General features: G+C 35.9%; 1 protein-coding gene across 6 annotated transcripts in view; it reads left to right on the top strand.

The window, feature by feature from the left end:
- ADGRL3 (adhesion G protein-coupled receptor L3) overlaps window positions 1–14286 on the top strand; it is an 846510-nt gene that overhangs the window by 753943 nt on the left and 78281 nt on the right. For all 6 annotated transcript variants that reach the window (XM_057547223.1, XM_057547222.1, XM_057547220.1 and 3 more), the window contains one exon: window positions 6722–6942. In XM_057547223.1, coding sequence (XP_057403206.1) covers window positions 6722–6942 — 221 coding nt within the window. The remainder of the gene's footprint in view (window positions 1–6721; window positions 6943–14286) is intronic.

Raw genomic sequence — 14286 nt, 5'->3', positions numbered from 1 at the left:
CTAATTCTATTGATTTGAGTCTTCTCCCTTTTTTTCTTGATGAGTCTGGTTAATGGTTTATCAATTTTGTTTATCTTCTCAAAGAACCAGCTTTTAGTTTTATTGATCTTTGCTACTGTTTCCTTCATTTCTTTTTTACTTATATCTGATCTGATTTTATGATTTCTCTCCTTCTGCTGACTTTGGGGTCTTTTTGTTCTGTCTCTAATTGCTTTAGGTGTAAGGTTAGGTTGTTTATTTGAGATGTTTCCTGGTTCTTGAGGTAGGATTGTATTGCTATAAACTTCCTTCTTAGAACTGCTTTTGCTGCATCCCATAGGTTCTGGGTCATTGTGTTTTCATTGTCACTGTTTCTAGGTATGTTTTGATTTCCTCTTTGATTTCTTCAGTGATCTCTTGGTTACTAAGTAGTGTATTGTTTAGCCTCCATGTGTTTGTATTTTTTACAGATTTTTCTCCTGTAATTGATATATAATCTCATAACTTTTTGGTCGGAAAAGATACTTGATACAATTTTAATTTTTTTAAATTTACCAAGGCTTGTTTGTGATCCAAGATATGATCTATCCTGGAGACTGTCCCATTAGCATTTGAGAAGAAAGTGTATTCTGTTGTTTTTGGGTGGAATGTCCTATAAATATCAATTAAGTCCATCTTGTTTAATATATCATTTAGAGCTTGTGTTTCCTTATTTATTTTCATTTTGGGTGATCTGTCCATAGGTAAAAGTGGGGTGTTAAAGTTCCGTACTATAATTGTGTTACTGTTGATTTGCCCTTTTATGGCTGTTAGCATTTGCCTTATTTATTGAGGTGCTCCTATGTTGGGTGCATAAATATTTACAATTTTTATATCTTCTTCTTGGATTGATCCCTTGATCATTATGTAGTGTCCTTCTTTGTCTCTTGTAATAGTCTTTGTTTTAAAGTCTATTTTGTCTGATATGAGAATTGCTACTCCAGCTTTCTTTTGATTTCCATTTGCATGGAATATCTTTTTCCATCCCTCACTTTCAGTCACTAAGTGTCCCTAGGTCTGAAGTGGGTCTCTTGTAGACAGCATATATATCGGTCTTGCTTTTGTATCCATTCAGCCAGTGTATGTCTTTTGGTTGGAGCAATTAATCCATGTACATTTAAGGTAATTATCGATATGTATGTCCTATTACCATTTTCTTAATTATTTTGTGTTTGTTATTGTAGGTCTTTTCCTTCTCTTGCGTTTCCTGCCTAAAGAAGTTCCTTTAGCATTTGTTGGTGGTTTAGTGGTGCTGAATTCTCTTAGCTTTTGCTTGTCTGTAATGGTTTTAATTTCTCCATCGAATCTGAATGAGATCCTTGCTAGGTAGAGTAATCTTGGTTATAGGTTTTTCCCTTTCATCACTTTAAATATATCCTGCCACTCCCTTCTGGCTTGCAGAGTTTCAGCTGTTAACCTTATGGGAGTTCCCTTGTATGTTATTTGTTGTTTTTCCCTTGCTGCTTTTAATATTTTTTCTTTGTATTTAATTTTTGATAGTTTGATTAATATGGATCTTGGCTTGTTTCTCTTTGGGTTTATCATGTATGGGACTCTCTGCACTTCCTGGAGTTGATTGACTATTTCCTTTCCCATATTAGGGAAGTTTTCAACTATAATCTCTTCAAATATTTTCTCAGTCCCTTTCTTTTTCTCTTCTTCTTCTGGGACCCCTAAAATTTGAGTGTTGCTGCGTTTAATGTTGTCCCAGAGCTGTGTAAGACTGTCCTCAATTCTGTTCATTCTTTTTTCTTTATTCTGCTCTGCAGTAGTTATTTCCACTATTTTATCTTCCAGGGCAGTTATCAGTTCTTCTGCTTCAGTTATAATGCTATTGATTCCTTCTAGAGAATTTTTAATTTCATTTATTGTGTTGTTGATCATTGTTTGTTTGCCCTTTAGTTCTTTTAGGTCATTGTTAAACGTTTCTTGTATTGTCTCCATTTTTTTTTCCAAGATTTTGGATCATTTTTACTAGCATTACTCTGAATTCTTTTTCAGGTAGACTGCCTATTTCCTCTTCATTTGTTTGGTCTGGTGGGTTTTTACCTTGCTCCTTCATCTGCTGCATATTTCTCTGTCTTCTCATTTTGCTTAATTTACTGTGTTTGGGGTCTCCTTTTTGCAGGCTGCAGGTTCATAGTTCCCGTTGTTTTTGGTGTCTGCCCCCAGTGGCCTGGGTTAGTTCAGTGGGTTGTGTAGGCTTCCTGGTGGAGGGGACTAGTGCCTGTGTTGTAGTGGATGAGGCTGGATCTTGTCTTTCTGATGGGCAAGTCCTCGTCCAGTGGTGTCTTTTGGTGTGTCTGTGACCTTATTATGATTTTCGGCAGCCTCTCTGCTAATGGGTGGGGTTGTGTTCCTGTGTTGCTAGTTGTTTGGCATAGAGTGTCCAGCACTGTAGCTTGCTGGTCATTGAGTGGAGCTGGGTCTTAGCATTGAGATAGAGATCTCTGGGAGATTTTTGCTTTTTTTTTTTTTTTTTAGCTACTTTATTTATTTATTTATTTTATTTTATTTTATTTTTTTTTGGCTGTGTTGGGTCTTCGGTTCGTGCGAGGGCTTTCTCCAGTTGCGGCAAGCGGGGGCCACTCTTCATTGCGGTGCGGGGACCGCTCTTCATCGCGGTGCGCGGGCCTTTCACTATCGCGGCCCCTCCCGTTGCGGGGCACAGGCTCCAGACGTGCAGGCTCAGCAATTGTGGCTCACGGGCCCAGCTGTTCCGTGGCATGTGGGATCTTCCCAGACCAGGGCTCGAACCCGTGTCCCCTGCATTAGCAGGCAGATTCTCAACCACTGCGCCACCAGGGAAGCCCAGATTTTTGCTTTTTGATATTACATGGAGCTGGGAAGTCTCTGGTGGACCAATGTCCTGAACTCAGCTCTCCCACCTCAGAGGCACAGGTCTGACACCCGGCCAGAGCAGCAAGACCCTGTCAGCCACATGGCTCAAAAGAAAAGGGAGGAAAAAAAAGAAAGAAAGAAAATAAATAAAATAAAATAAAATAAAAACGTTATTAAAATAAAAAATAAAAAATAATTATTAAAAATTAAAAAATTAAAAGGTAATAAAAAAAAGAAAGAAAGAAGGAAGAGAGCACCCAAACCTAAAAACAAATCCACCAGTGATAACAAGCGCTAAAAACTGTACTTAAAAAAAAGAGAAAGAAAAACAAACAAAAAAACGGACAGACAGAACCCTAGGACAAATGGTAAAAGCAAAGCTGTACAGACAAAATCACACAAAGAAGCATACACATACACACTCACAAAAAAGAGAAAAAGGAAAAAAATATATATCTATATATTAAAAAAAAGGAAGAAAGCAACCAAATCAATAAACAAATCTACCAATGATAATAAACTCTAAATACTAAACTAAGATAAACATAAAACCAGATACAAATTAGAGGCAGAAAGCAAACCCCAAGTCTACAGTTGTTCCCAAAGTCCGCCACCTCAGTTTTGTGATGATTCGTTGTCTATTCATGTATTCCACAGATGCAGGGTACATCAAGTTGATTGTGAAGATTTAATCTGCTTCTCCTGAGGCTGCTGGGAGAGATTTCCCTTTCTCTTCTTTGTTCGCACAGCTCCTGGGGTTCAGCTTTGGATTTGGCCTCGCCTCTGCATATAAGTTGCCTGAGGGCGTCTGTTCTTAGCCCCCACAGGACGGCTAAGGAGCCGGGGTTAAAGGAGCAGCTGATTAGGGGGCTCTGGCTCACTCAGGCTGGGGAGAGCGGAGGTACGGAATGTGGGGCGAGCCTGCGGTGGCAGAGCCTGGAGTGACGTGCAACAGCCTGAGGCACGCCGTGCGTTCTCCTGGGGAAGTTTTCCCTGTTTCATGGGACTCTGGCAGTGGCTCCTGGGAGGGGAGGTGTGGATAGTGACCTGTTCTTGCACATAGCCTTCTTGATGGCTGCAGCAGCAGCCTTAGCGTTGCATGCCCATCTCTGGGATCCATGCTGATAGCTGCGGCTCATGACAGTCTCTGGAGCTCGTTTAGGTGGTGCTCTGAATCCCCTCTCCTCGTGCACCCTGAAACAATGGTCTCTTGCCTCTTAGGCAGTTCCAAACTTTCTCCCGGACTCCCTCCAGCCTAGGTGTGGAGCACTAGCCCCCTTCAGGCTGTGTTCACGTAGCCAACCCCAGTCCTCTCCCTGGAATCTGACCTCCGAAGCCCGAGCCTCAGCTCCCAGCCCCCACCTACCCGAGCGGGTGAGCAGACAAGCCTCTCAGGCTGGTGAGTGCTGGTTGGCAGTGATCTTCTGTGCAGGAACCTCTCTGCTTTGCCCTCTGCACCACTGTTGCTGCGTTCTTCTCCATGCCTCCAAAGCTTCCCCACCGCCACCCCCCGTCTCCGCCAGTGAAGGGGCTTCCTAGTGTATGGAGACTTTTACTCCTTCACATCTCCCTCCCAGAGGTGCAGGTCCCATCCGTATTCTTTTGTCTCTGTTTCTTCTTTTTTCTTTTGCCCTACCCAGGTATGTGGGGAGTTTCTTGCCTTGTGGGAAGTCTGAGGTCTTCTGCCAGCATTCAGTAGGCATTCTGTAGGAGTTGTTCCACATGTAGATCTATTTCTGATGTATTTGTGGGGAGGAAGGTGACCTCCACGTCTTACTCCTCCGCCATCTTGAAGGTCTCCTAACATGAGTTTTTCTAATTGACCTATTTTGGAAAACAGTTCAAACTCAATGTCATTTTTATAATTTATATACTCTTCCCAAATTTTGTTTTACACTTTATATTTTCTCAAGTTCTGTTTACATCTTTAAGTGCTAACTTCATACTTTATACTTTACTACTAACCACATTTAGCCATACCAAGAAAGGAAGGGAAGGAGAGAGAGAGATGGGGAGAGAGGGAGGGAGACAGTGAGGGAGGAAAGGAAGGAGGGAAGGAAAGAAATAGGAAAAAATGAATAGCACTAGCCAACTGTTCTTGATAAACCCAAACAGAAAATATGATCAACAGACAATATCTAATATATTAAACAGACTTTATGCACATTTGTAATTTTTGTGAGGCCCTTTCTACTAACTTAAGATTCATGCACATAACGCAAGTTGGTTCTCATGACTAAAACTGCAAATGAAAATTTTCATTTTTTAGAAGACTTGTAGGCATAATAAATAATTCATTCATTTAATGCTGTTCTCTGGTATGTGTCCATATGTATACAGTACGTTACAATGAAAATGCTGTTGGATTCATGTTTGTGATTACACATTCATGATTAATGGCTGTGAAGGGTACAATTATGGTGATTATACTTTTAACTGGTTATCATATACAAATGTGACAGTTTTTCCCATAAATGCATACAGATGAATAAGCAATCAAAGTGCACATTTTTTCTCCAAAAAAGTAAAGCCTTCTGATAACAAAAATTAATAGTTGAAGTTCTAACTCTACAAATCAAGAAATGGAAAACTATGTTATTTCCCAAGAAGAAATCATTTCATTCTCTTTTTAACCTGCAATTCAAATGCTCTGTGATTTCTTTTCATTTAGAAACCGTATTCTTATTTTTGCTTCTTGATGTTACATATGGTATGATAAACTTCTCCAAATGTTGCATACTGCACAAAACTTCTGACATGTAGCATAAAGGACAGTGATTGATATGAAAAATTTGGGTTGAGTGCAGCTCAGCCCAACTTGTCTTTACTCTTATTGCTGGATATGTGTTCTGTTCCTGCCTGTTATGTGGCAGTCAGGCTCTGCTTTCTCTTTCTAGCCCCTTTGACACTTGAGTGCCTCATCTCTCCTTTATCGTCATCTCTCTAATCCAAGGAAATAGACCTGCCCTTCATCTCATTTCTCAAGGATCATACTCGTCATTGAATCCATACTAATCAGATAATTTATATAAATTTTTTGCCTTTTCTAGTAGGAACTGTAGATTTTAGTTAGGACTTCTTATAAAAAATGAAGGCCTCCCCTCCAAAGGAGTGAGAATTTCAGGAACTGACATAAGAAAATTAATATATGGTCAGCTGAAACTTGTAGTACCTTAGAAAACATGCCAAAGTAAGGGCTAGCTGCCTTTTATGACCAAGCTTGTATAGACCAACATTTAGTAAAATAACAAAAAAATGAGAGAATGAAAGCATTCCTGGAACACTTTATTTTAACCAGATCTACATTTACACCTATGCATTACGAACTTCCCAATGTCATCTTAAATCCTTTCTGAAACAAGGCAAGGAAGAAATAATAAATAATAATGAATTAATAATCTCATTATAAAATACTTTAATTATTATATTTTTTATTTTAAGAGCTTTTATTCTCCTTGATTTTAGTGTTTCTCTTTCACTTACATTGAAGGACTTAATATGTTAATAAACACAGGATTATGACCAAGAAAAAAATTCATGAGATCTATTTTAAAACCTTTAGACTAATCTCAGTAATATCAATAGGATCTTATTAGAACTTTTCCCTATATGTTATACTTTTTTCTTATTATAATGCTTTGCTGTCATCCATAGCCATTATTAACAAAACGTTAAATACAGTTTTCACAGATAAGTTATATCTAATAAGGTTTTAATGTCTGAATTTTAAGAATCTTGTCTTGATTATTTTTTTGCAGACCTATCTTATTATTGCAGTCTTTATAAATATTTATTTTAATTTTATGGCAGTTGGTATTTCATTTGGTAGTTATTTGACTGACTCATTTGTTCCCTTCCCTAGATTGCCTGTGCCGTTTTTGCTGCTCTCTTACATTTCTTCTTCTTGGCTGCCTTCACGTGGATGTTCCTGGAGGGAGTGCAGCTGTATATCATGCTGGTGGAGGTTTTTGAGAGTGAACATTCACGAAGGAAATACTTTTACCTGGTCGGCTATGGGATGCCTGCGCTCATTGTGGCTGTGTCAGCTGCAGTAGACTATAGGAGTTATGGAACAGATAAAGTGTGAGTTTATGTTTTCTTTCCTTTTTTTCCTCTTTTAAAATCTAGTTGAAATTGAAACTTTGCCTTTTCTCAGAAGCTAAGGTCTTTATATCACTCCACAGCAATAAACAACAGAACTGTAGAAGCAAATGGAGATAATTCAATTCATGGGTTGTACTTTTGTTATGATGTAAAGAGAGAAAAAATATTCCTGAGATTGCACATCTACATCACAACCTTGAGTAATTATAAAAGGATGAAACTTTTAATATCTTTCAGAGCATTGAGACATTTGTCAAATGAAGAACTAGCTGTATTAAAGATGTGTATTCAGAGAACAGTGTAGTCCCTGACTTTAATGGCTTCTCTTCTTCCTGACATGTTAATTCTAGTCACTAGAAAGTAACTTATATCATTAACAGAAAGATAGAGTATATGAGCAGGGGCAGCTTGTGTTTTCCTTTTTTCCGCTAGGTGGCTATTGGGGTACAGTGATGAACTTTATTTTCAACATACCTTCAAATTGGTGAAACATACCCATAGAGATGATCAGCATACTTATGGAAAGGAATTCAGTGAAAAATATTTCAGTAATCCACATCAATATAATAATTGGGATCCTGAGAATGAATGAGTTTCAATAGAAAAAGTTTAGAAAGAAGACCAAGATAGATCTCTGATGAATACTCACATTTAGAACATAGATTGAGGAGGGAGAATAAAAATAAAGAAAAGAGATGACCAGAGCCTTAAAAGAGAACCATGGGGAAAGTGAGAAGAAGGTTTCAAGGTGATATTCTCTGTCCATTTATCCTTTGCAACAACTATTTTGGCAAAGTGCTGGAAGCAGAAGCCAAATTGGAAAGTGTGAAGAGATAAGTCAGTGGCAACAAAGTAGAGTCTTCAAGTGTTATCTACAGCCTGAAAAAGTTTGATTGAGAAATAGTGAAAATATTAATTCATGGTAACAGTTAATGAAGGAGGATTTTTAAAAATGAAGTCCCAAAGTATCTAGGTTGGGAAGAATCAAGTTGGTAAGAGAAGATTAGTAGAGAGAAAGTATCTTATGCCTCATTTGTATTAAATATATATATAGGCTGAATGAAAAGAAAAGGTCCTAGGGGGATAGAAAGGCATAAGATTAGACATAAGTCGAGAAAAACCTTGATTTAGTACTGAAAGTGGCCTTAGAATTCACCTAGTCCAAGGCATTAATTTTATAGATGAAAAAAAATCAAGAACCAGGTAAATTAATTGCCTTGTCCATGGTGATGGAGGTAGATAGTGGCAAACGTGTGATGAAATAAGTCAGGCTTATTTCCACTAAAACTAGGATGTTTTTGAAATAGTCAGATGACCCCTGTCTTCTGAGGTGTGAAGGAAATAACAGAAAGGATAAATTTGGAAGTGGAGGAATTTTTCCATCAAATAGGAGATGCTGATTTTTGAGCGAATAGGTGAGGTCACACTGAGAGGACAGATTTGAAAAGCTTTGAAATGAGCACTATGGAAAATGTGTTAAGGAGCCAATTAGACATTAATAAAACGATTTCCAAGCAGTAGTGTAGGCTCAGATGAGGTTAGACAACATCAATTGTACAGAAGTTAGTAAGCCAAATTTCATGACTTTTCACCAGCAGTCAGCAGCCTGAATATGCTGGCAATAAAGCAGCTCGTTTCCCAGCAGAGAAGATTCAGGAGGGAACAGAAAGAGGACTCCAGAGTTATAGGGAGCATAGTTAGAATATACGTTGGTATAGAAGCACCAACAATACGATTAAAAGAAGACCATCTCGCTTCTGTTGAATTTTTTTCTTGAGTACAGTGACAAGCTACATAAAACAATTTGTCTAAATGTAACTAATAGTAATTATTTTTTAATCTAACCTTTGTGAATTATGGTCGAATCTGAGGTCATTTTGTGTATCCCAGTGGCAATCATGGACCAGATTAGGATTAGATAAAAATATTGCCTGTATTTGCTCCTAAAGACATTTTAGGGGAGGGGGATTAGATCATAGAATTTAATAAAAACCACCTTTATTGATATAATTTGCATACCATAGAATTCACTCTTTTAAAGAATACAATTCAGTTGTTTTTAGTACATTCAATGTTAGGCATCCATCACCACTATCTAATTTTAGAACATTTTTATCCCCTCTAAAAGAAGCCCATTAGCAGTTACTGCCCTTAGATCATAGGATTTTACCTTTTAATTAATGCATTTTCTCTCTAATGTATTAAATTGACTGATATTGTTATTTGTGACCTATACTATAAATATTGTGCTTATATAGTTCAATTTTTCTCTCTTGCAGTTCTTGACTTGCTTTTATTTTTGTTTTATGTTGTTTTTTCTCTTTAGATATTTGCAAGTTTTCCTATTACTGAACTGACAACTTGTTTGCTTTATGTTTTAGTCATTTATTTTGAAAGAGAGGTCATTTTCTGGATAGCAGGAATCTATCTTTTCTTAGAATCAATACTATGTAGTCTCTTGTGACTTTGTTAAAGTTTTGGCCATCACTGCTTTAATTTCCTGCACATAACTGGAAGATCTCATTTACTGACATTATCACTTTGTGAGAATAGAGGCTAATTTTTTTCCCAGGCATTGATTTAAAACAAGCCTTAATAATAGTTCAGTTTCACCATTATGATTTTTCCCAACACAAAGAGAAGCAAAACAGATACAGATAAAATAAATGGTAAATGAAAGAGGGATAGAAAAGGATAGGGAAAATTGCACTAAAATTCTTTCACAGGTGGGCATAGAGCATTTAGTGTCTCATTTGTGCATTTTCAATAAATTGTCCAGAGAGAGACCTTCAAAATACATGGAAAAAAGATTTAACTTCTTTCTTTGGGAATTCATCCAACCCAACGTCTATACAGTGCTGTTTTGCCCATTGAGCAATCAGGTGTTGAAAAAGAAACATTATTCAGTCATTTGTATTTACTTGATAAGCTGAAATGAACAGATCATGTTTCCATCAGGAGTTTAATCAAGATATTGTCTCAAATAAAAATATAAGCAATGAATTTTTATACACTGGAAGGATTTCTGCATATAGAATTATGTATCTTGTTCCTTATTATTAAATCTGTTTTTGTTGTCTGGTTTCTGTTACTACTGTTTATTTCTTTTATTTCAAATGGCATTTCCTACTTCCTGCTCATCACATTTGGGGGCTTTTTGGTTTGTTTGTTTGTTTCTGCCAGTGTTACCTTCTTATGTGCTACATTGATTTTTTTAAAATACAAATATGTAAAGTCTACAGTCATAAATAAACTGGAATTAGCCAGAATTCAGAGACATATTGTCACTCATTTTCTGTAAATTCTTATTAAGCTTAATACAGTAAATTTTTATTTCTCAGAAGTCTATTTTACTTATTTTTGGTATTTTGTTATTATTAAATTTTTACTTCTTAGTCTCAACCACTTGGATTACATCGAGACTAAAACCATTGAATACATATTACAGTAATCCAAATAACAAATTTCTCTTTCTTTTCTCTCCTCTTAATGTACTTAATGTATTTTATTGTAATAACAATGAGGTTTTATTTCTGAAACCTTTAATAATAATAATAGCTTACATTTCTAAAAAGTAGAGAATCGTATCAATGGTAGGAGATAAAATTAGAGACAGAATTGTTTTTGTAGGTTAAATAAATGTTATTTTGATACAGATAGAGGTAACTATCTTATTCTGTTTGGCTGAAGGATTATGATGTGTTTTTCTATTAAATGTTATTAGGGCTGTTGAATTGATTATTATGTAGAAAACACATACTCACACATAAAGCATACATAATTTGATTTCGAGAAGTTGCTTAGTTTGCCATCAATTTGCAATATTTATAAGAGAATCTCATTATTTTCTGATGTTGTTTAATGAAATCTTTTTATCTGTATTGACATTATTCTCGAGAGAATTTACTTAGAATTACATTTAGTCACAATTATCAGACACTTAAAAATCAGATTAAAAGTCCAATACAGTCATTAAAAAAAAAAAAATTCAGCTAGTGGACCACAGGTCTAAATTGCACTGACTATGGGGTGTTTTCCATTTTCTCTCTGTTTTTCTATCTACCATTAGTCTCTTATACTGTTATTCATATGAACATTCAGTGAAGCCATCCATGGGGTTATAGCTCAGAGGTAGAGCATTTGACTTTGGTGAAGCCATCCAATGTGATACTGTCAAAAAAGAAAGGCTGGCATTGACTTAATAATTCAAACAGAATTGATATGGAAATTCTGTGCTAAGTACTTTGATTTTATGACCTGAAACTAATCAGTTCATGTAAACTTTAATTACCTCAATATTACCTCCAAAAATGCAAACTGTTTGAACAGTTAATTTTTATTCAAAGGGAAAAAATTGCATTTATATTTTATAGCACTTTCCTTGAAATCTAACTTTATGACAGAAAAAGCAGTGGTTAAAGTCATGGGTAGATTGGAAAAGGACTGGAAGTAGGTTCCAAGAATAGGAGAAGGGAGGGTGCTGGGAAGGAGTAAAGCTCAGAGAATAGCCCAGAAATTAAAATGTGGGCTCAAAGATTGGTAAAAGTTTTCTGAAAGATGTTGATTAGGTCATGAACACTTTTAATGAACCAGAAAGAACATCCTTGAGTTCTAAAAGCATAACTGAGCTTTTAAAAATAATTGAAATCAATTTTATGATCTGAAATTATTATAAATCATCTGTTAAATCTTAGATTTGTCTTCTTAGCTCACTAGCTTAACAACAGCTCTAAAACAAGTAGTCTCTCCTCTGCTAGTTAAAAGCCCCCCAGTTTCTTTATTGCCACTTCATTCTCTAACCAGCATAATCATTTGGGTAGAAAAGTGATTATTGATTTTTAAAATACTAGGTTATATTATTATCCAAGAAGGAGCCGAGCCAAGGAACATTAAACTTGATAGTATCTGAAAGTTATATGCATAGTTTTATTCAATAGATTTTGCAATGTCTAAGCACGTCATCCTACTCATAGAACATTATATATTCATCTGAAATATTTCTCTAAGCATGTTATTATATGTAAAATATTCCTACTTGTAACATTGTGTTGACATGAAGCATTTACCTTACTAAATATTTATCACCAGGCATGTTTGACTTTAGGTTGGCCAGTGGGAAAAAGTACAGATAATGAAGAAGTATTTATCATTGACATATATCAAGATAGTCATTCAATATGTGTATGGGGAATTCTCTGTATGTTATATGTTCTGTTGTTAAAGCTAAGAGCATATTTTATGTGTATGTATATCAGAGACTGAGGGCTTATTGTATCATCATTTCATCACCCAGGAACCCTATGACTGGCATAAGATTATCACCATTTATAAGAATTTGGGGTTGAGCATAATTTTTTTGGTTAAGGAGTTATCCATTCCAGAGCTTATATAAGAGAACATCAGGACTGCTGTCCTGTTATTTAGAAAATATAATTGAAGTCTAATATGGAAATTAAGTTCTTACTGGAACCAAAGAAGTATATATAATAACTTCCACATCTAGAGATTACCTTTTATCATAATTTCACCCACTAGAAGGTTACAATCAAAAAGACAGCTAATGACACATATTGGTGAGGATGTGGAAAAATCAGAATCCTCATATATTTCTGGTGACAATGTAAAATGGTGCAGCTAACTACTTTGGAAAAGAGTTTGACGGATCTTCAAAATGCTAACATTAGATATCGAATGACCTAGCAATTCCACTCCTAGGGATTTACCCAAGAAAAAATGAAAACGTAGGCTCATTCAAAACCTTTCACATGAATATTCATAGCAGCATTATTCATATTAGCCAAAAAAGTGGAAATCCCCATATCCATCAATTGAAGAGAAGATAAACAAAATGTGGTATATCCGTATGATAGAATATTATTTGGAAATAAAAATGAAGTATTGATACATGCTACAAAATGAACACAATTTAAAAACATTATGTTAAATGAAATAATCCAGTCACAAAAGACTACACATGTGTGATCCCATTTGTACTAAATGTCTAGAATAGACAAATTCTTAGAGACAAAAAGTATAGTGGTTACTAGGACTGGGGAGAGGGTAGGGAAGCCATTACCATACCAAGGGAGTGAATTTGGTAGAGACAATGGAGGACGGCTGTAGATAGGTACAAGTTTTCATTCTGGTGCCATGAAAATATTCTAAAATTAGATTACAGTGATCATTTCCCAACTTTTAAATATACTAAAAGCATTGAATTATATACTTTAAATGGATGATTTAGAGTATATAAATTATACTGAAATAAAGCTGTTTAAAAATACTAAAATTTTTACTAACATCAAGAGATCACCTTATATTTGGAAAGATCTAGTATTTTTACTTGGGGCATATTTCAACAATCTGTGCTTTATGTACAGCATATAAATTTCTCATCTACTCATTGAGAATTTATCATTGTCAACAAAACTATAGCTTTTATTTATTTTATAACTTGTATGTTTATTCTTTTTGAGAAACACATATTAGGTTCAGGGACTTTGGAGTCAGGTAGACTAGAATAAAATTCAGGCTCAACTAATTATTAGCCATGTGGCTGTGGGCAAGTCAGTTTGACTTTCTAATCTGTAACATGGGGGTTATTATATAAGTACCTTGCAAAACTACTGCAATATTTTAAACTGTGTGTGTATGAGTAAATACATATGTATATGTATGTGTATGTGTGTGCATATATATGTATATATATTTAAGTATGCATGCATGTAAAATGTTTGGCATGTATAAGCATTTATTAAATTATAACTGTTATTATTACTAGTACTATTACTTAGCTGATACAAATGAAGGAATACAAACTTTATGATTAGCAACATTGTTTCAATTATAAAATAAATTATATTAAAAGCATCCATTTATAAGAGTAGTGATTACAATTCTTATGCTACTGCCTCCTGTTATTTCAAGCAACATGGGACCATGGGAATTATTCCAACATTTAGTATTAATAAATTATAGCAGACAGCACTTTTCTTACCTTTGTAGTCCACCATAAACTTATAGGATGTATTTTGCTGAAGAAATAATGAAACACTTATTTTTAAAAAACATATTGGGGCTTCCCTGGTGGCGCAGTGGTTGAGAATCTGCCTGCTAATGCAGGGGACACGGGTTCGAGCCCTGGTCTGGGAAGATCCCACATGCCACGGAGCAGCTGGGCCCGTGAGCCACAATTGCTGAGCCTGCGCGTCTGGAGCCTGTGCCCCGCGACGGGAGGGGCCGCGATAGAGAAAGGCCCGCGCACCGCGATGAAGAGCGGTCCCCGCACCGCGATGAAGAGTGGCCCCCGCTTGCCGCAACTGG

Source organism: Balaenoptera acutorostrata, chromosome 5 (assembly GCF_949987535.1).
Source record: "Balaenoptera acutorostrata chromosome 5, mBalAcu1.1, whole genome shotgun sequence".
Classification (NCBI taxonomy): domain Eukaryota; kingdom Metazoa; phylum Chordata; class Mammalia; order Artiodactyla; family Balaenopteridae; genus Balaenoptera; species Balaenoptera acutorostrata.
This window is presented reverse-complemented; position numbering and strand designations above follow the sequence as displayed.